Here is a 22659-nt window from a genome sequence, read left to right on the forward strand (position 1 = left end):
GTCAAAATCCACGCCTTTGTTATGCGCATTTATTGCGGATTTCGCCTGCATTTTTACACCTGCGGATTCCTATAATGGAATGGGTGTAAAAACGCTGCGGAATCCACACAACAAATTGACATGCTGCCGAAAATAAACCGCTGTGTTTCCGCACGGATTTTTCCGCAGCATGTGTACAGCGTTGTTTTTTCCCATTGAATAACATTGTACTGTAAATCACTAGCAAATCTGCAGCGGATCCACAGCAAACCCGCAACGTGCGCACATATTATCAGAATCCGTGGGATCTGATGACGGGTTCCAGAGTTATAACCACATAAAGTGACAATGGTCAGATTTTAAAATTGAAGCTTGGTCCTTAAGGGGTTAAAGGGGTTGATCACTTTGATAAAAAGGAAATAAAAAAGGGTATAAAAAGCAGGATGGGTTAAACAAAAATAAAAGAAGGCATCCCTCTAGGATTTATTTTTATTGTTATGCTGAACGGATAATTAACACTTATTGAACTATAAATGAAAAAAGCAACTCCTGTCAAACTGATCACCCATCATTCTCCTCCCTATACTGCACAGCACCTCGCCGGTGCGCTCCTCCTGCTGCAGCTGTGATGTCCTGGCACAGGGATATGTGATTGCTGCATCCAATCCCCACTGTGACCATTGATTGGCTGCAGAGACATTTCCTGTGTGAGGGATGCAGGAAGTATCCTTGGGGGAAGGCAGGAAAAGGAACAGTTCTGCCTACAAGGAAATTCTGCACACAGCTACTGGAAGTAGGGATTCAGGATCTGATAGCATTGGTCATTCCCTCCTGTATTTTATTTGATAACCACCTTGAATATTCATGGTTAGGCCTGTTTCACACTTCCGTTTTTGTGTCCGCCAAACGGATCCGTTTCCGTTTTTTTTGACGGAAACGGATGCCAACGGATCCGTTTTAAAAAAACGGATCCGTTTTTATGACGGATCCGCGGTAACCGTAATGGAAGTCTATGGGACAAAAAAAACGGATCCTGCAAAAAATGGCGGATCCGTTTTTTTACGGAAAACAACGGATTTTGACGGATTTGAAAAAACGGAAGTGTGAAACAGGCCTTACTGATTTGTTATTAATGTTTATTACCCTCTCTGGTCTTTTCAGAAACATAATACATACTAAGGGTAGTTGGGGAGTTTCTCACACGCGAGTTCCTACAGAGTCCAGGCCAGGACATGTTGCCCTCATTGCTGGATTTTATGAAGATGTCAGTGCAGTTGCGAAAGGTATGTAAGGAAATATTTTTTTTTAATATTTTTAAATCATGGTAATTTGCTTGAAATATTTTCTTTGATTATTGTCTAGTCCTCTCTTTTGACATTTTAAAGCCTCCTTTGTACTTCTAAATAAAGAAAGTATGTAAAAGACTGGTACTGGTACATTTTTTTACATTTCAGACACCGAGCATGGGTGTTTGACTTTAAACTCAGGACCCAACGACACCGAAGCAGAACACCGAGAAGTGTCTCTATGTAGCTGGTCTCCTAGAGATATCACTATATCCTAATAATCCTAATACTCCTAATATTAGCTGCTCTTGATACCAGACTGTTGGTCGAAAACAAGTTTTAATGTCACCTGGAAGCGTTGTGGATGCAAGGTGATGAAACTTTCCCAAGTTTCAAAAAAGGACTGCACCTCTCCCTCTTTATGCAAGGAGGCCTCAACCTAATTCATCTGAAGCAGAAACGACAGTTTTTTTTAGAAAGATCTTGAAAGGAGGGGCATGGTAGTGGATCCATGTTGTAGAATGGCCTTAGTACCTGCTACCGCCACCAAATATAGGCGTTTACGGGCCCCTTGAGAGCAGGCATATTTATCTGGCTTTAAGTGTCCCAAAAATGGCCCATAGAGGTTCGTCAGGAAAAATAGTTTGTCAGATATGTGATGGTGAATTGTCGTACTGTGACCCAAAATGGTCTAATGACTGGGCATGCCTGTAGGCAGAATGTACAAGTTGGCCTCTGGGGAGTGATATTTGAAACATTTGGAGGTTGTGTACAGCCCCATTCTATGACCGTTTTGCAGAGTTAGGTAGGATCTATGGCAGATTTTCAGTCTCATTTCTAGGAAACAAGCTGAAGGGAGGAATTTGTAGGCTTGATCTAGAGCTTTCAGAATGATATTGCAGGACAAGCTGAGGTCTTCGATCTGCCATTTTGTTAGTGGAAATTGGGATTGAGTATTTTCTGCCATGCCTTCCATGTAGACATCAGGAGTGGGTAAACTCTTACTTCAGCAGTGTGCCGTTTTTCCCTTCAGTGTGGTCATCCTTTTGCCCGCTTTTACCTTCAGTGTGTCATCTGTGTGCCCCTGTTTACCTTCAGTGTGTCATCAGTGTGCCCATTTTTACCTTCAGTGTGGTCATCCTTGTGCTCTTTTTTTTTTTTTTTATTATAATTGTAAATTTTTATTGAAAATAAACATTTCCAAAGTGATTAACATATAACATGAATATCGACATTCTGTTATAGGAAAACAGTGTCAAACAATAAATTGTCAAATCAGTGAGCTAGCAGGATGTTGCCAACATTATATTAGGTGGCATTATAACGAATGATATACCAGCAGAATGTTCAACCATTTTATACATGAATCGGTATACTCAAGAGTGGAGAACCAACCAGACACAAGACAGGACATTAACTGGGGGGGTGTTATTTGAAAATCAGTAAGGGGAGACCGGGAGTGGCTATATAGTCCAAAGAATTGGCTTCATGTATTTATTGAGGCCCAAAAAGAGTCTCAAGGAAACCAGATAGAATCAAATCTATCAATCATGTCATTATGCAGGGCTGCGTGGTATTCAAAATTTCTAACATCTTTAATTCTGGCATATAAGTCATGTGTAGATAGGGGAGAAGTTTGCGTCCAATGGGACGCCACCAAACATCTGGCAGCCGTCAAGATGTGTAAGAGGAGCCTAGTAGTTTTTCTTGTTAGGGAAGGTGGGAAAATGTTAAGGGGAAAAAACTGGGGGACCAGAGGCAGCGTCAAATCCAAAACCTGGCCTCTCAATCCCTACACCTGCTTCCAATTGTGACGGCCAGGAAGGTACGTCCGAGAGTGGACCCTCTGGGTCGCGACGCTGGAGCTCTCGGGGGCGAGCGCGCCATGTGGTGCTGACCCCCCTATACAGGGGCCGTTAGGGGCAGACCCTCGGAAGACAGATGCCGCGACTTCTAGAACCAAGAGGGGCGGCTCAAAGGACTGAGTGAGAGGTACAGGACTGAGGATAGAGTGCAGAATGGAGTAAGAAGTGCAGGTCAAAGTATGGAACGTAGACATGGAGTACAGGACGGAGATACGGAGTACAGGACTGGGCACTGGAGTACAGGACTGGGCACTGGAGTACAGGACGGAGACAGGGAGGAAAGGACTACAGAGCAGAGCACGGAGTGCAGGACAGCAAACGAGCACCGGACTGAAGCAAGGCAAGGGGTAGGAGGAAGTTACAGGAAGAACTCCTGCAACCTGGCCAGAGCACCGCAGGCAAGGCACACGATAATCAGGCGTCTCCACCATGTTGGAGACGCCTGATATACCCCAAGCTGTGACCTGATAGGAGGACAGAACCTTAGGGCGGGCGCTGCAGGGTTAAGAACCCTGCATGGCGCGCGCCCGCGGCCTAAGGCGCCTGCGCGTGAGGACCACACTCCGGGGGGACGAGCGCGGGGAGGAGACCAGCACAGCGCGGCGAGATGGGGGGCAGGTGAGTACAGGCAGCGGCGGGCCATGCCGCTGCAGGCACGACGGCGGTCACCGCCGCCGACGTGACACCAATATGGGCAAATAAGTGACAAATCCCAGAATATGTGAAAGATCGATCCTCCTGAAAGGTCGCACCTCCAGCAGATGGGATAGATAGACGGATCCAGCCTATGTAAGAATTCAGGGGTGTGATACCAGAAATGAAGGATCTTGTACTGGTCTTCTTTATATGTGACAAAAGACGCCGATATAGCTGCTCTTGACCAGACAAGTCCCCAATCTACATCACGTGTGCTCTTTTTTTTACCTTCAGTGTGGTCATCTGTGTGCCCGTTTTTTACCTTCACTGTGGTCATCCTTGTGACCGTTTTTACCTTCAATTTGATCATCAGTGTGCACTTTTTTACCTTCAGTGTGGTCATCTGTGTGCCCTTTTTTACCATTAGTGTGGTCATCAGTGTGCCCATTTTTACCTTCAGTGTGGTCACCCATGTGCCCTTTTTTACCATCAGTGTGGTCATCCGTGTGCCCTTTTTTACCTTCAGTGTGTCATTCGTGTGCCCGTTTTTACCATTAGTGTGTCAACCTTGTGCCCTTTTTTACCTTCAGTGTGGTCATCCTTGTGCCCGTTTTTACCTTCCGTGTGTCATCAGTGTGCCCATTTTTACCATCTGTGTAGTAATCGGTGTGCCTTTTTTTTTACCATCTGTGTGGTCGTCCATGTGCCCATTTTTACCTTCCGTGTGTCATCCGTGTGCCCGTTCGTTTTTACCATCCGTGTGACCATTTTTACCATCAGTGTGTCATCTGTGTTCCCGTTGTTACCATTAGTGTGTCAGCAGAGTGCCCGTTTTTACTATCAGTGTGTCAGCAGTGTGCCCGATTTTACCATCAATGTGTCATCCGTGTGCCCGTTTTTACTATCCGTTTGTCATCCGTGCGCCCATTTTTACTATCAGTGTGTCATCCGTGTGTCCATTTTTACCTTCCGTGTGTCATCCGTGTGCCCGTTCGTTTTTACCATCCGTGTGCCCATTTTTACCATCAATGTGTCATCCGTGTGCCCGTATTTACTATCAGTTTGTCATCCGTGCGCCCGTTCGTTTTTACCATCCGTGTGCCCATTTTTACCATCAATGTTTCATCCGTGTGTCCATTTGTTTTTATCATCATTGGGTCAGCAGCGTGCCCATTTTTACCATCAGTGTGTTATCAGTGGTTTTCCGGTATGAATAAAGAAATAAATGCTAAACCTTCTCCTATACTTTGCAGTATTAACCACTGAGTGCATACAGCTGACACACTGATGCCTTCTGTGTGCTATATGCATTTTTCATAGTCCCATGCCATATGTGCTGCCGGAAATAAATGGTCTTGTGCATAGCAGCATAGGTTATAATGGGGACTTGTGGGATCCTTGACAAAACCAGATATTACACGTACTGGAAACATACAGTAGATGTGTGACGGAGGCCTAAAGCTGTTGTGTTGCTCTTAAAATTGATCCGTAGAGGTAACACTGAAAGAATACATATACTTATTAACATAAAATGGATTTTATTTTATAAAAAAGACTATCGGGTTCTGTACCCAGATGGCAGACTTATCAACGCCGCTTAAAAGAAAAACTGCCTTTATTTAATCAGATAAGTTTTATAACATGAAAGCTGAAATCTCATTTGGTGCTGAGGGCAATAAATAGCTTTTTTTTTCTCTTTTAGACACCAATGATAAACCAGGTGCATTGCCATGATGTGTCTTTATAGGTTGTATCTCGTCTATTTATTAGGCTCCGTGTAACAAGTACATCTGTTCCAATGAGTAAACTCCGTCTATAGTACTTAGTAACATGCAGACTTTCCATACTTTAGCACACCAGGGCTTTTCTGTAGTAGATGAATGGAAATTCTAGCCACAATTTTATTCTCCAAGTCCACTGACTTGTGTCTGCGGTAACAGGCTGGTGATATAATAAGAAAAAGGTCTGGGGTTATTTAGTTTTAAATAATAGTCATGATGTCTCCTTCATCTGAAACCTGTGACCTTTCCAAAAAATGAAAATCCGTATGTCACTACTGGAAAGTGGTATGATGAATGAAGTAGGCAATGCTAGTACAGAAGTAATTGTATGCTGTAATAATAATCCCTAAGATTTACACAGTGATGGCTGTGGGAAACTGTTGTTGTTGTTGTTATTGTTGTTATTATTATTATTATTATTATTCTATAGGTTGGAAGGAAAATCCAGTAGAATTTGATTCTGTCTTCAATGAGAGTACCTACACTTGGAGCTGGGGTAGCCCAGATATCTTACCCATGTTTGCCAAAGGTATGGAACTTTTAGACTATATGGGGAGAGGGAAGTTGTATATTTTAAAAGTACCCATTCATGATCTAGTTTGAAAAGAAGTACTGTGGTAGGAATTAATCAGAAAATCCAGACTTTTGGCTTGAAGCATTTCTTTTTTTCCCCCCCGGCACTATGGGCAAAAAAACTAGTTAATGCATGGCTCAACTAGATCTCAGTGTGACTTAAAGAGATCCTTTCAACAAATTTTTTGTGTTGAACTGGACTCACAATGCAATAGTGGCTGCAGATAATTGCTGAGATATCAGCAATTAAAGAAATAGTCCATTACTTGGACAACTTCTTCTCATCTCCCTCACTTGGCCCACATGAAATAATAAAGCTTATACTCCTCTCCCATGCTGGCGCCGTTCCCACGGTGTTGGCACTCAGTCTCTCAGGACTCCCATACTGTTGTTGTGACTCGTGACCGGCGCCCAGTCAGCGCTGTCACCGCCTCTATCGAATTGAGCAGGAAGAGGAAGAGTGAGATCAGCAACATCCCGGGCTTCCTCTTTATGTTTGATTTGTCCATAGGCGGGGACAGTGACACCAGCGCTAACTGGGCGCCGGTGTCACTTTCCACAGCAACCGCACAGGAGCACCAGAAGAGCGAGTGCCGACACCGCAGGAACGACGCCGGCATGGGAGGTGAGTACATGCTTTTTTTTAATTCATGGGGGCCAAACATTTTGATCATGAAAGGGTTGTCCTAGAATTGGACAACCCCTTTAAATCATTTAGCCCCCAATGAGTTAATTTTCATTAAGTCCAAGTTTTTATTAGATAGATTTCACTATGATTGGCACTATCTGGGAGAGAGGTATGAAAAGGCATGTACCCAGAGAAGAAGGTTGAAGAAATGCCCAGTTGGTCTAAAAGTAGAGATTTCACATATTGTGCTCCTAAAACAACAAATGTGAATATCTCATCAATTCAGTGACACGGCGCAAAACTGAAAATAGTAGCTGAATCAGGAGAGCTCAGGGATTTTTACAAGTTATTTGACTCAATTTTTTGAGCACATGACCAGTTCTCTTTACGGCTTTGATTTTATTCATGGACATCTTTGTGCAGTTTGTTGTGCTTTTTTTACCCAGTGAATAACAATTTACTGTATACAGATCTATGATAGCCATCATGAAATTGTTAAAAACCGGTAGTAAATGAAAAGTTTCAAGATTTTTCTTGTGCTTATTTTCAGGTGCTACTGGCGACCATGTTTTTACGCATTGTTACTTGGCAGAAAGTGAAGATTTTGCGTCTGAAGATGCAACCATATTGGATGCTTGGGTTTTTGACCAAGTGAAGGTGAGTCTAGATATTCAGAATTATCACACATAGTGTTCCAGAAAAGTGGTAGAAATAGTAACCCCAAATAGGATACTGTTAGCGTGGGTGGTCAGGAGCGGGAGCTCCGAGAGTGGACCCTCTGGACCGTGGCACCGAGGGACCCCGGGCGAGCTGCCAGGTGGAACCGACCCCTATACAGGGACCGTTAGGAGCAGGCCCAGGGGTTCGAGTACCACGGTAGCCGGTACCGAGAGGGGCGGCTCAGGATGGACCGGAGTAAGACTGAGACTGGAGTAGGACGGCAGGAGCACTGAAGACAGGACTGGAGTAGGACGGCAGGAACACTGAAGGCAGGACTGGAGTAGGACGGCAGGAACACAAGGCAGGACTGGAGTAGGACGGCAGGAACACTGAAGGCAGGACTGGAGTAGGACGGCAGGAACACAAGGCAGGACTGGAATAGGACGACAGGAACACTGAAGGCAGGACTGGAGTAGGTAACCAGGAACACTGGTAGCAGGACTGAGAAGCTGCTGTGAGGAGCAGCTGAGACAGGAACTGCAGGAGCAGAGTGTGCACGATGGAGCGAGGCCAGAGTGTCAGGAAACACAACGATCAGGCGCCTCCCTCAGGGTGAAGCGGCCTGATATGGCCCCTTCTGGTCAGCCATTGGTCCAAAGGTGCTTCCGGGTCAGGGCACAGCCGGAGCATAAGAAGCAGGAAGGAGGCGCGGCCGCGGCCTATGGCGCATGCGCATAGCATGCAGGGAAGGCATCGGTCGCGGGCCTGTCTCAGGTGACCGCCGCGGCCGTCGGGTGGAGAGAGGCTGCGGCGTGGGAGCGGAGGGCGACTGCGGCGTGGGAGCGGAGGCCGGGTGAGTATGGCGGAGCGGTGTAACAGATACACATTATAAATCTGTCAAGATATGGTATCAAAACTTTTTTATATTATTATTCTAGATAAATAAATGTAGCCAAGGAAAATGCAGATATTCAAAGAAATATCCCTTTTAGTCTTTCTTCAGGTCTGCTCAAAGGAACCAAACCATGATGCACAAGCTTAATGAAGAGAAAGTAGTCTTCTTTCTTCATCTTCTTGGATTGGATACCAATGGGCATGCTCACCGCCCAGGTTCACGGTATGTACTTAGTATGTGCACTTGAAAATAATCTAACTATATTGACGTTCGTAGCTATACAGCACCAATGACAGATTATTAAGAAATGAGCGTCTATTATAACATTGTGCTACGGTACTAGAGGGATATATGGATGGAAAAAGATGAAAGGCAGGCACTGTAAGTTTCCTGCACCACCGCTGTGAAGGGGACCAAATGCTAAATCAGTGCCGTGCCCCCTTCGTTCTGTGAATGGATCGGTGAGAATTACTGGGATCTTATATTAGTGGATTATCCTAGTGAAGATATATAACTGGAGAAGTGGGCAGCAACTAACAATGGTTTTTAACAGGGAGAAATGCAAAGTACTACATCTGGGCAATAAAAATGAAAAAAGCATATACAGAATGGGAGGAATAGGGCTAAGTGACAGCACATGTGAAAAAGACTTGGGTATACTAATAGATCACAGACTGAATATGAGTCAACAGTGTGATGCAGCAGCAAAAAAGGCAAATGCAATTCTAGGATGTATTAACAGAAGCATACAGTCTAGATCACGTGAAGTCATTATTTCCCTCTACTCCTCTTTGGTCAGACCTCATCTGGAATATTGTGTCCAGTTTTGGGCACCACATTTTAAAAAAGACATCAACAAACTGGAGCAAGTTCAGAAAAGAGCGACCAGAATGGTGACCGGTCTGCAAACCCTGTCTTATGAGGAAAGGTTGCAGGATTTGGGAATGTTTAGTTTGCAAAAGAGAAGACTGAGAGGAGACTTAATAGCTGTCTACAAATATCTAAAGGGCTGTCACATTGTAGAAGGATCAACTTTATTCTCACTTGCACAAGGAAAGACTAGAAGCAATGGGATGAAACTGAATGGGAGGAGACACAGATTAGATATTAGGAAAAACTTTTTGACAGAGTGATCAATGAATGGAACAGGCTGCCACGAGAAGTGGTGACTTCTCCTTCAATGGAAGTCTTCAAACAGAGGCTGGACAGACATCTGACTGGGATGATTTAGCGAATCCTGCTTTGAGCAGGGGGTTGGACCAGATGGCCCAGGAGGTCCCTTTCAACTCTACGATTCTATGATTCTATATCACTATGTAATATGGGAGTTACACTTCATCCAAAATTATTTACCAAGTTGATGGGATATCATTAGTGATGAGCGAACATACTCGGATAAGGCATTATCAGAGCACGCTCTGGTGCTATCCAAATATGTTCGAGTGACCGTGCTTGCATGTCTCGCAGCTGTTCGACACCTGCAACACATGCAGGGATTGGCTAATAAGCAGGTAATCCCTGCATGTGTTGCAAATGTAGAACAGCCCCAAGATATGCAGGCATGGGGACCCAAACATATTTTTCGAGCACGCCAAAGACACTCTGTTAGCACCAGAGCATGCTCTGACAACACCTTATCCCAGCACGTTCGCTCATCACTAGTTTATTATCATTTTTTCTTTTATAGGCATTGCAGCAGTATATAGATTGATTACTAAGATAAGCTAATTTTTGACTCCTTCCCAACTTGTATCAAGCTTTTATGTTACTTGTCAGGTGTGGATGTATGGTGTAGGATCAGAAGCTAAGCCCACTCCATATATGGTGGGTTCCGGCTGTGTGTTACATCTATAACTTACATCTAGCAGTAGTGACTGGAGCTAGCTCCGACCAATGCTGTTTATCCACTAAGGAGTCACTGTCCATTTCTATGAGAAGCATTTAACCTGTCGATCTGGAGGGTCTATTATGTTGCCCATACCCCTGATTCTTCTGGTGCCATTCCATGCTGCTGATTGGTTACCATGAAAGATGGTCACTTGTGTGATTGATGTCGCCATGTCCATAAAAGTGTCCATCAAAATATGATTATTTAATGCATACTTGAAACGCCATATAGAAAAATAAATCAATAAGAATGACAGAATTGCCATAGAAGTTTTAATATTTTATCAATTTCCAAAACGCAAAGTGAGTGAACAATAGAGAAATCTAATCAACATTTGGTGTGACCTCTTCTTTTGTTCATCCACTTTGCATTTTGTTAATAGATGAAAAATAAAGTATTAGCTCTTCTATTTTTGAAAGCATTTTTTTCACACCTGCCTAAAAAATTTGAGCACACACCACTTCCCAGCCTCACCTGTGCCACAAAAACAAGCCCTCATATGGCTGTGTCGTTTGAAGAATACAAAGTTACGGTTCTTTTAAGAAAGGGATGAAAAATCTAGTTAAAAAAAAAATAAAAAATGTTCTAATCAGAAGGGGTTAAATAAAAGTTTGCCTTTTTTAAGCTTTAGTAAAGTTTTTTTCGTAGTACTTTAGGACATTTTCAGCTTTTCTTTTTAAAATAACTATTGTATGCTGCTATGGATGATATCCTATGCCAACATCCAAAATACCCAAGTGTCATTCACATCAGGATGAACCCCAAACGTAGGTCCATAAGGGAACTTTAGAAAGAATGTTCCGGTTAGATGATACAAAGCCGAACAAGACTGGCGGAGCCAACTTTATTGCCGTCTGATAATCTTGTTACATCTTGCTAGACATTTTAGATCTTTTCTCCTCCTTATGCCGCCTCTTGGTAAGCTTACCTTATTCTGTTAGTTTACAACAATGTTTTACACCCTTTTTGTACCATTTGTTTAGCACATTTTGGACCGGAATTCTCGTGCGTTTTGCTTAGTTCGGTAGTTTGATGTGTGCGTGTGAGGCGCGACATATAAAATATTCAGTATTATACCTACGGTTTGAATAAAATACGTGACCATCATCAGTAAGCAAAGTTATCATGGCCTCAGTCTATGGGGCCTCCTGGAATAACTCTTTTATGTCATAAAAGTTCCTTAAATAATTTTCTTCAGGGCCTTTTCAGAAACTCATCAAATCTGCAGAACATCTGTACCTTATGTTGTGTTTTCCCCCAGATCTATAGCACGAGGTGTTTGTGCCTCTGGAGACTTAGCTGCATTGTTCATGAAATGAAATGAAATGGTCTCAGGCGAATGAATGTGACGTGAAGGTCACTCGCATCTTCAGACACTGTCAGATCTCTCCACGAGACAGAAAATTAATAACTAGCTTTCTTTCCAAATGTGTATGGGAAAATGGAACCTATTGCACTTTCCTGTCTTTTTTCATTTCTTCGCTGCTTATCATTACAATGAGTGTGTTTCTGATCCATTCCCAAAAAGCGAGTACAAAGACAATGTGAAGAAAGTTGATGAAGGAGTCAAAGAGATGGTAACCCTGATTGAAGACTTTTATGGAAATGATGATAAAACAGCTTTCATCTTCACCTCTGACCACGGCATGACAGACTGGGGTGAGTAGATCTGTGCATGGCTATGTATTATTCTGTATTTTCTGCAATGCTTTGTATCATCCCCTCTGTAAAAATCAAAAAAAAGAACCGGTCACATGAGAATTGTCCATAAATAAGTATCTCAATCTGTGTGATATCTGCAGCACTGATTGTGGACGCTTATCAAGGAATATCTGTCCAGCAAAAAAGCTGCATTGTAGAAGTCCCCATGGTCAGCCCAACTTGTAGGACAGTTCAAGAGAGAAGTGGAGAGCATGGTTTTAGTTAATATATTCAGACTTCTGGATGAATATTTTCCACCTGGATTATTGTGTGTGTGATCAGAGGTGCCATATATAACGTTTCCTAGCTGTGTATGTTTTATTTCAAAGGTTTAATCCTGTAATTGAAAGTTAACTATCAAAAGAAGCTCTATGTTTGACTGCCTCCTGTAGACACATAAGCCCTTATTCATCAACACTGGCGATTTTTCTCAAGTGGAGTGTTAAAGTCAAATGTTTCTGATTCATTATGAGGTGCACGCCTCTTATGAATCATGAAAACCTACAATTAATCATATAATATAAAGTCCCTCCTGACGGAAGCAAATTACCTACAAAAAATGTCAGTTGAGTGGCCGTGGTAACATTTTTACCATGGCCGTTGTTCTCTTTACATTTTTGTACGAGGGGCGATCCAAAAGTAATGATAATCAATAATAAACACAATGAATATAGTAAAAAAAAAAAATTATTTTTCCACATAGTCTCCTAACAAGTCTATACATTTAGTCCATCTCTTTTCTAAACTTAGAATTCCCTTTGAAAAAAATTCTTGATCTTGACCCTCAAAAAACTCCCCAACAGCGGTTATCACGTCGCTATTGTCGTCAAATTTCTTGCCCCGGAGGTGTTCCTTGAGCCGAGGAAAGAGAAAGAAGTCACTGGGGGCTAGATCTGGCCAATAGGGGGGTTGTTCCACTAGTTCAAAGCCCGCTTCTTGAATGGTAGCCATGGCAACTGCAGCTTTGTGAGCCGGTGCGTTATCTTGGTGAAACAGCACTCCAGCCCGCAGTTTGCCGCGCCTTTTCTCCTTGATAGCCTCCCACAATCTTCTTATTTGTTCTGCGTAGTAGGAGCCCGTAATAGTGGCTCCCTTCTCCAAATAGTCCACCATAATAATTCCTTCAGCGTCCCAAAAAACGGACGCCATAACCTTCCCTGCTGAGCTTGACACTTTGAATTTCTTCGGCGTCGGTTCGTCGGCTCGTTTCCATGTCATTGATTGTTGTTTAGTTTCGGGATCAAAGTGGTGGATCCAGGTCTCATCCATGGTCAAAAAACATGACAAAAAATTCTCCTTGTCTGCTTGGAACTTTTCGAGATTTGCTATTGAAATGTCAACTCGTTTCTTCTTTTGCTCGTCGGTTAACATTTTTGGCACCCAACGCGCGGAGACGTTTCTCATATGCAATTCTTTTGCAAGGATTCTTTGAATACTGCCATATGAGATCCCTGTGACCTCAGCTACATGCCTGATAGTCACTCTTCGATCTGCCAACACAACTTCTTCAACTTTTTTCACATTTCCTTCATTGAGGGACGTGGATGGGCGTCCTTCGCGATGTTCATCTTCCGTCAATGTTCTTCCCAGCTTAAATTCCTTGGCCCAGCGTCCAACTGTGGAATATGGAGGAGAAGAGTCCCCCAATGTTTCCACCAAGTCGCTGTGTATGTCTTTGGTAGACATTTTTTTCAAGCAGAGGTATTTGATGACAACTCTGAGCTCGTTTTTTTCCATTTTGATGTTCAGTCCTTGGCAGTTCATATTCAAATGAATGTAGCTCCCGGGAATCGTGGCCTATTTAAGTGATTTTTTTTTTCCTGGACTAGTGGGTACCTAACAGAGAAGAAAACATTTTATTTTAATTTCTGCGTGCAATAGAAATAACCGATTATCATTACTTTTGGATCGCCCCTCGTAGGTAATCTCTTAATGAATCAGAAGCATCTGACTAGTGGCGTGCGCCTCACCACACACCTTACCCCAATCTCAGACTGGAGTAAGATTTCTGGTGTAAGGAACACTACAGCTCAACATGAATTAAACAAGCTGTGGTGTTACCCCACATGAGACCGCATCCTGCCCCTGCTGTGCCCATTATGGTAGAGCTGGCAGAAACTGTCTAGAAAACTTCAAGTTGTGCAGCAATTTTTCGACTTTTCAAAGTAATTTTATGCCAGAATTCTATCAAAATTGCTTTAATGACTCGGGGCCGTAGAGAATAAGTGGAGGAGTGTCCCATGTGTGGCCTCCTCTTCTCTCTGACCGGGCAGTTGATAGCTTTCATCTTCAGATCCGTGAGAGTGCAACTACAAGGTAAATTTTACAACGTTGTTGCCTATTATGTGAATAGGTGATAACTTGCAATGTTAAGAGAAGTTAAAAAAAACATAGTCAGCTTACCGGTCTGCTTATTCCCCAAGACAGCTAACGCCCAGCACGGATCATGGTGAGTCACCACTGAACTTCTTAGAACACAAGAAAAAAAATCCAGCTCAAGGTGAAGCTGCTAAAATGAAACAATTTTATTGGACAACTACAAAAAGAATGAAAAATTAATGTAAAATTATTAATACAGCAATTACCTATACACACCAGAGGAGAAAACCTATGCATTTCAACTTAATAAAGTCTTATTCATGATCTCAATAAAGAATAAGACTTTATTAAGTTCTAACTTGCAATGTTGGTAGTAACCGTTTAAGGGATTTTAGTTTATTTTTTGCTATTTACAGCTTTATAGCTATTACATTTCCTTCAGAGACTCAAACACAATTTTCTGAACAACCTTCTATTCCTTCTATTTGCCATTGGAAGAGCTAAATCACAATTCTATGAGTTAGGCTTGTTTTCCAGGTTTTCAAGCTACAGAAATGCGTCCTTATATTGCATGGTCATATTCTGTATCTCTGTATCGAGATCATCAGCAATTGTCAGTTTTCCCTATCAAAGTCTTCCTTCACATGTCTGTGTTTAAACGCGTACGTGAAAAAAACGTACAGGAGTAATCAGTGTGTCATCAGTATGTATCTTTTAACAATCAGTGAGTCATCAGTATGTTATCCGTGTGTCTGTTTTTACCATCCGTGTCATCCGTGTGCCTGTTGTTACCTACAGTGTGTCATCAGTGTGTAGGTTTTTACCATCAGTGTGTCATCAGTGTTTGTTTTTACCATCTGTGTGTCATCCATGTGCCCGTTGTTCCCATCAGTGTGTGTCATGATCCTATGGTAGGCCTGGGACTGGTACGCCAGGGGTTAATCATTGTGGCCTCTCTCTGGATCTGGGAAGGCTTTATATACCCTCGGGTTGCTCAAATCCTTGCCAGTTATACTCCTGCCCTCGGCTGAGTTAAGTTGACCCCTGTGTGCCTGTGCCTTGTTAGGAACGGCTGAACGCACTAAATAAAATAAATAATAAAGTGCGTTCGCCGCACGGGGTCCACCGTGCAGAAGGTGTTATAACTGCTGCTGAGTAATGGCAGATGCACAATATGGCGGTATAATGCGCACGGGGTTAAACGTCACCCTGGTGCGCAGAGCAATCACTGTTTAATCACAGGGATGCCAGTAAGGGTAAACACAAAAAGGCTGAGCCTGTTAGCGTCACAGGTCTCAGATATATACACACACGGTATCAGGTCACAGGTGCAGGACCAAAGGCAGAAAGAACTGCATCCGTCTAGACCTACCATGTGTGCGGCGTCGCTACTGCGGGCGCCAAAGAGAGCTGCAACTGCAGCGCGGCGTAGGACACTGCCACAAAACGATAGTGCCGTGAGGAGTAGCCCAATCGGACGCTAGTGTAGAGGCGCGGTGAGCACAGTGGCCTAAGGCTTGTCACTGACTGGCGCTGACGGCTGAACTAATACCCTATCCACATGCGTAGTATCAAAGGGAAGGGGTTTCAAATGAGTCAGTCACCAGAATCATACATCCGTCACCATTCACACATCTAGCAAGTAATGTCTATACTAGCGCATGGCCATACGGCCGTGCGGCCCTTTTATAGCCGTGCGCTGCCGGGACCTTTAAGATCTCTGAGAAATCTGGCCCTAAATGCTTCAAGACAACAGTCCTAATCACGGAGCCACCATGCCTGCCATGTTACTTGTTACTCAGCTTTCCCAGAAACAAATACTGCACGAGTTTCATAGATTTACCTAATATAAGTTTTGTTTACTGTATTTAATTTTTTTAACCCTTTTCTGACTGGGCATTTTTCCATTTTTGCGCTTCTGTATTGTTTTCCCTCCTGTTCTTCCAAAAGCCGTAACTTTCTTTTTATTTTCCACCACCATAGAGATAATAATAATATTATTATTATTATTATTATTAATTATTATAACACCATTTATTCCATGGAGATTTACATGTGAAAAGGGGTTTACATAGCAAAAAAAGTACAATAATCCTTAACAAAACCTTATAAGTGCTTGTTTTTTGTGGGACGAGTTGTTGTTTTGAGTCAGACTGTTTTATTTATTTTACCATACAATCTACTTACAAATCGGAAAAAAACAGATTTCCCATTTAATTTCTCTCGCACATCAGATGAGAGAGAAATGGGTTACCCCGATTCCCCCAGTACCTCCGGAGTCCCTGCATCCTCCCGTGAAATCCCCTTGCCGCCGGCGTCTTCTTATGGGAAGAAAATGGCGGGCGCATGTGCAGTGCGCCCACCAAAATCTGCCCGCCAGCACCCAGCAACAATAGGAAATTTTTCCTATTGGTTCATTTTGATCACTGTGATGAACCCTATCACAGTGATCAAAATAAAAAATAGTAAAGCAAACCCCCTTTTATCACCCCCTTAGATAGGTAAAAATACTAAAATAAAAAAATATATTTATTTCCATTTTTCTATTAGGGTTAGGATTGGGGCTAAAGGTAGGGTTGGGACTAGGGTTTAGGCTTGGGCTAAAGTTAGGGTTGGACTAAAGTTAGGGTAGGGTTGTGGTTATACTTGGGATTACGGTTGGAGTTAGGGTTGGGATTAGGGTTAGGTTTGTGGTTAGGGTTATGGTCATGGGATTGGATTAGGGTTATGGTTGTGTTGGGGTTAGGGTTGTGGTTAGGGTTATAAATAGGGTTGGGAGTAAGGTTAGGGGTGTGTTGGGGTTAGGGTTGGAGTTAGAATTGGGGAGGTTCCACTGTTTAGGCACATCAGGGGATCTCCAAACGCAACATGGCGCAACCATTGATTCCAGTCAATTTTGCGTTCAAAAAGTCAAATGATGCTCCCTCCCTTCTGAGCACTGCCATTCGCCCAAACAGTGGCTTTCCCCCACATACGGGGTATTGACATGCTCAGGAGAAATTGCACAACAAATTTTGTGGTCCATTTTCTCCTGATACCCTTGTGAAAATAAAAAAAATTGATTCCAAAGTAATTTTTTTGTGAAAAAAGTAAAATGTAAATTTTTTCCTTCCTCATTGCTTTAGTTTTCGTGAAGCACCTGAAGGGTTAATAAACTTCTTGAATGTGGTTTTGAGCACCATGAGAGATGTAGTTTTTAGAATGATGTTACTTTTGGGTATTTTCTGTTATATTGACCCCCCCCATCAAACTCACTGTAAAGTTTACATGTGGGAAATGTTGTTTATTAACTATTTTGTGTGACACCACTCTTTGATTTAAGGGTACAAAAATTAAAAGTTTGAAAATTGCAAAATTTTCAAAATTTTTGCCAAATTTCCGTTTGTTTTTTTCCATAAATAAGCGAAAGTTATATCGAAGAATTTATACCACTAACATGAAGTACAATATGTCACAAAAAAACATTCTCAGAATCAGTGGGAAACGTTTTAGAGCTATAACCTCAAAAAATGACAGTGGTCAGTACTGAAAAAATTGGCTTGGTCATTAAGTACCAAATTTGCTCTGTCACTAAGGGCTTAAATGCCCCTGTCTGTGATTGACAGTGTCATTTAAATTAGTTATGACAGCAGCGATCAGAGAAAGAGAGCTCCAGTTGCTACAGTTACAGCAAGATGTCGGCTATGCATCAAAGCCAGTATCTTCTGTGTGTTGTCTATGTGCCTAGATTTTGAGCCTGCTCTTATACATCGGCACCAAACATTTGACGTACCAGTACATCACATAGGTAAACCACCAATGATTGGCAGCTTTTGGATGTCTTTATTTTTTTCTTAGGGTCCCATGGTGCTGGTCATCCTTCTGAAACCTTGACACCACTAGTTGCCTGGGGAGCTGGAGTACATCAAGCAAGAGAAAATCTTCTACCAGACACTGTTTCAGCAGGTATGAGCTCTCTAGTAAGAAAGAAAGGAAGTGAAAACCTTTCAATATAATAAATGACTCGTTTATTAGTTTGAGTTTTCATCTTAAAAAACCTTCATGCCCTTTTGTATATTTTAAACTCCTCAACAATGAAATTGTAATACCAAGGAGGATAGTTCTTGGAATCATGGACACCACTGGATCGGTAGAAATGTTAAAGATGTCTAAATGATGAAAAAATAGAACCGGTGTTTTCAAAACATCTTGATTTATTCACTTTTGAGTGTGAGCTAATTAAATGTTGTCTGAAGAATGTTCTGCTACACTGAATGCACTTGGATATGCAAATCATCAAAATCCACCGCTTGGAGCTTCCTTTGCCCATGTAGTCTCATCTACTTCAAAGAATAGCGCACACTGATCCATTCTGTACTGTAAGTGAAAAGAGGCGTCACATATAAAGCTGATGCCCCGACGCGCGTTTCGGTGTGCCCCCCGAGGAAGCAACAGCGAAACACGCGTTGGGGCATCAGCGCATTGGGTTTGGCATCATTACAGGTCATACCTTTTTGTTTATATGCACTTATTGCACTTTATAAATTACTTCTAATATGTTTGGTAATTGCTTCATATTAATATTAGGTAAATAACTATTGAGCACGGTATTTTCCAAACATTATAATATTTCCTCTTGCCCTATTGTCATGATTGCAGTGGGAACACTCTGGTACACACATATATATTTTTGTCATTGAGCAACATGCACTTTAAATTAATTTATATTTAATTGTGTGTCTGAAGTTCTCCCATTCGTTTACATTGTATGCCTTCCCTTGCTTTGTGGTTGTATTGTTGCCTGCCTGTTTTTCAACATGAAATGATTTTTGCCGTATGGATTTTAATTATTGATTGCACTATATTGCCTATTGCCTGTGTGTATTAATTAATAAAGATAATTTGTACCTTTTGACGTGGCAAGCTAAAACTCTCTATGGTTTTCATGTGCTTGATACAGTTCTTTTGACAGTATCCTTCTCTTATTGGAATATGCATTTTGTTCTATTGTATCAGTTCTGGTATGTTTATATTATTTGGGGGTTGCAGATGCTCTGGTAGTATTGAGGTGGCAGTGTGGTCATTGCAGGTTGTAAGCTTTCTTGAAGAGATCCGAATGTGGTGGATAATGGGACGTGTTGGTGCACAGAATATCAGAGGATGGTGGATATTCAGAAGTCTTGGAGGCGATTGGGTGAGGAACGAATAAGTGTGGAGGAGAAAAGGAGGTCTTGGGAAGACCGGAGATTACGTAAGGAAAGATAACAAGAGATTAGATTGGAGATGTACGGAGTGGAAAGGTTATGGATGGCTTGGTAGGTCAGTATTAGTAGTTTGAACAGGATACGCGGGGGAATTGGGAGCCAATGAAGGGATTTGCAAAGGGGGAAGCGGAGAAGTAGGGAAGAGAGAGGTGAACTAGTTGGGCAGCAGAGTTAAGGATGGACTGAAGAGGTGCAAGAGTGTTATCAGGTAGGCCATAGAGGAAGATGTTTCAGTAGTCGAGGCGGGATACGAGGGCATGCACAAGTGTTTTAGTAGATTGAGGGTTGAGGAAAGAACAGATTCTGTAAATATTTTTGAGCTGGAGGCGACAGGATGTGGCGAGAGCTTAGATGTGTGGTTTGACAGACAGGGCAGAGTCAAGGGTTACTCTGAGGCAGCGGATTTCTGGTAGAGGGGAAATCATGTCATTTATTGTGATGGATAGATCAGGTAGGGAAGATGCATGAGATAGAGGAAACATAATTCTGTTCAGATTTCTCCACTTTGATCTTGAGGAAGCGAGAGGAGAAGGATTAGGATATGGCTGATAAACACTCTGGGATTCTGGACAGCAGAGAGGTGGCGTCTGGGCCAGAGACATAGATCTGAGGGTCATTGGCATACAAATGGTAGTAGAAGCCATGGGACTTTATAAGTTGTCCCAGGCAAAGGCTACAGATGGAGAAAAGTTGGGGTTCTAGGACAGAGCTAGACTCCAACAGAGAGCGGACCGGATTAGGAGGTAGTGTGGGAGATGCTAAATGTTCAGTTGGAAAGGTATGAGAAGATCCAGGATAGGGCAAGGCCTTTGACACCAGAGGAAGAGAGGATGTGTAGTAGGAGGCAATGGTCAACTGTCGAAGGTAGAGGACAGGTCTAGAAGGAGGAGTATAGAGAATTGTCTATTGGCTTTGGCTGTAAGTAAGCCCTTTAGTAATTTTGGTCACGGCAGTTCAGTAGAATGATGGGGCCGGGAGCCAGATTGTAGGTTGTTGAAGAGGGAGACAGATGAGAGGTGGGAGGAAAATTCAGCGGGAGCATGCTGCTCAAGGAGTTTGGAAGCAAGTGGGAGCAGCAATATGGGACAAAAGCTGGACATAGCAGTTGGGTTGAGGGATGGCTTTTTGAGGATGGGCGTGATTGAGGCATGTTTGAAAGCAGAAGGAAAGATACCAGAAGTTACTGATAGGTTGAAGAGATGGGTTAGGGATGGGATAAATCTGTTGGTGAGGTTGGGGAGGAGATAGCATGGGGTCAAGTGCACAAGTGGTGAGGTGTGATTTGGAGAGGAGACTAGTAAGCTCACCTTAAGTGATGTTGGAGAGGGAGGGTGTGGGGTTAGAGCATTGGCCTGGTATACAAAGAGAGATTGTGGTCGAACAATAGACCTGATTTGAATGCAAGTGTTGCTGGTTTGAATGTGTTGAAGTCATCTTTCGAATGTGTTTTCTTCCAACGCAGCTTCGCAACCCTGGACACCTGCCGAAGCTTTTTAGTGATGATATTGAGCGAGGGTTGTCTATTGAATCATCTCACTCTGCCATGCACAAGAGGGACAACCCAGTCAATAACTGATGAGAGAGTTGCATTGTAGAAAGCAGTGGCACTGTCTGTGTTGTGGAGTGAAGATATGGATGTCAGTGGTAGAATAGAGTTAGAGAGTGTGTGAGAGTCTAGATGTGCTAAGTTTCTGCTTGAGTATGTTAGTTGCTAGACCTGGAGGACAGGTATGAGAACATGAGTAGATGGTGGTCATATACACTACTGTTCAAAAGTTTAGGGTCACTTAGAAATTACCTTATTTTTAAAGAAAAGCACAGTTTTTTCCAATGAAGCTAACATTAAGTGATTCAGAATTACACTCTGTACTTTGTTAATGTGGTAAATGACTATTCTAGCTGCAAACATCTGATTTGTAATGCAATATCTTCATAGGTGTATAGAGGCCCATTTCCAACAACCATCACTCCAGTGTTCTTATGGTACTTTGTGTTTGCTAACAGTGTAAGATTGCTAATGGATGGTTAGAATACCCTTGAAAACCCTTGTGCAAGTATGTTAGCACAGCTGAAAACAGTTTGGCTGATTAGAGAAGCTATAAACCTGACCTTCCTTTGAGCTAGTTGAGAATCTGCAGCATTTCATTTGTTGGTTCCATTAAACTCTCAAAATGGCCAGAAAAAAAGAACTTTCATGTGAAACGTGACAGTCTATTCTTGTTCTTAGAAATGCACACCTCCAAATTATGCAAGAACTATTAAGGGAAAAAGCAGGCAGCTGGTATTCGATCTGTAATGGAGTGACCAGCTCAGTCAACAGATCTCAACTCCATTGAGCTGTTGTGGGAGCAGCTTGACCGTATGGTACGCAAAAAGTGCCCATCAAGCCAAATCAACTTGTGGGAGGGGCTTCTGGAAGCATAGGTTGAAATTTCTCCAGATTACTTCAGCAAATTAACTGCTAGAATGCCAAAAGTCTGCAATTCTGTAATTGCTGCAAAGGGAGCATTCTTTGACAAAAGCAAAGTTTGAAGGAGAAGATTATTAATTCAAATAAAAATCTTTTTTTCAAACCTTGTCAATGTCTGGACTAGATTTTAAATTCATTTGGCAACTCATTTGATGTATAAAAAAAGCCTCCAGTTCCCGTAAATCCATGGGCTGTCTAGCATGAACTGCATGCTTGAGATCTCCACAGAGTGGCTCAATGATATTGAGGTCAGGAGACTGAGATGGCCACTCCAGAACCTTCACTTTGTTCTGCTGTAGCCAATGACAGTTCGACTTGGCCTCGTGTTTTGGATCGTTGTCAAGTTGGAACGTCCAAGTGCATCCCATGCGCAGCAGTATTTGCTGATAGCGTGCTGCATTCATCTTTCCTTCAACTTTGACTAAGTTTCCTGTGCCTTTGTAACTGTCACATCCCCAAAACATCAGTGATCCACCTCTGTGCTTTACAGTAGGAATGGTGTTTCTTTTATCATAGGCCTTGTTGACCTCTCTCCAAATGTAACATTTATGGTTGTGGGCAAAAAGTTCAATTTTGGTCTCATCACTCCAAAATACCTTGTTCCAGAAGTTTTGAGGCTTGTCTCTGTGCTGTTTTGCGTATTGTAGGTGAGATACTTTGTGTCATTTGCGCAGTAATTGCTTTCTTTCTTCGGGCAACTTGACCATGCAGCCCATTTTTCTTAAAGCGCCTCCT

General features: G+C 42.5%; 1 protein-coding gene across 2 annotated transcripts in view; it reads left to right on the plus strand.

Moving 5' to 3' along the window:
- PIGN (phosphatidylinositol glycan anchor biosynthesis class N) overlaps window positions 1-22659 on the plus strand; it is a 509674-nt gene that overhangs the window by 33880 nt on the left and 453135 nt on the right. For both annotated transcript variants that reach the window (XM_073550192.1, XM_073550191.1), the window contains exons 3-8: window positions 1141-1262; window positions 5978-6076; window positions 7299-7405; window positions 8401-8525; window positions 11720-11850; window positions 18049-18156. In XM_073550192.1, the coding sequence (XP_073406293.1) occupies window positions 1141-1262; window positions 5978-6076; window positions 7299-7405; window positions 8401-8525; window positions 11720-11850; window positions 18049-18156 (692 nt within the window). The remainder of the gene's footprint in view (window positions 1-1140; window positions 1263-5977; window positions 6077-7298; window positions 7406-8400; window positions 8526-11719; window positions 11851-18048; window positions 18157-22659) is intronic.

Source organism: Dendrobates tinctorius, unplaced genomic scaffold (assembly GCF_039654945.1).
Source record: "Dendrobates tinctorius isolate UK_male_01 unplaced genomic scaffold, ASM3965494v1 ptg000163l, whole genome shotgun sequence".
Classification (NCBI taxonomy): Eukaryota; Metazoa; Chordata; class Amphibia; order Anura; family Dendrobatidae; genus Dendrobates; species Dendrobates tinctorius.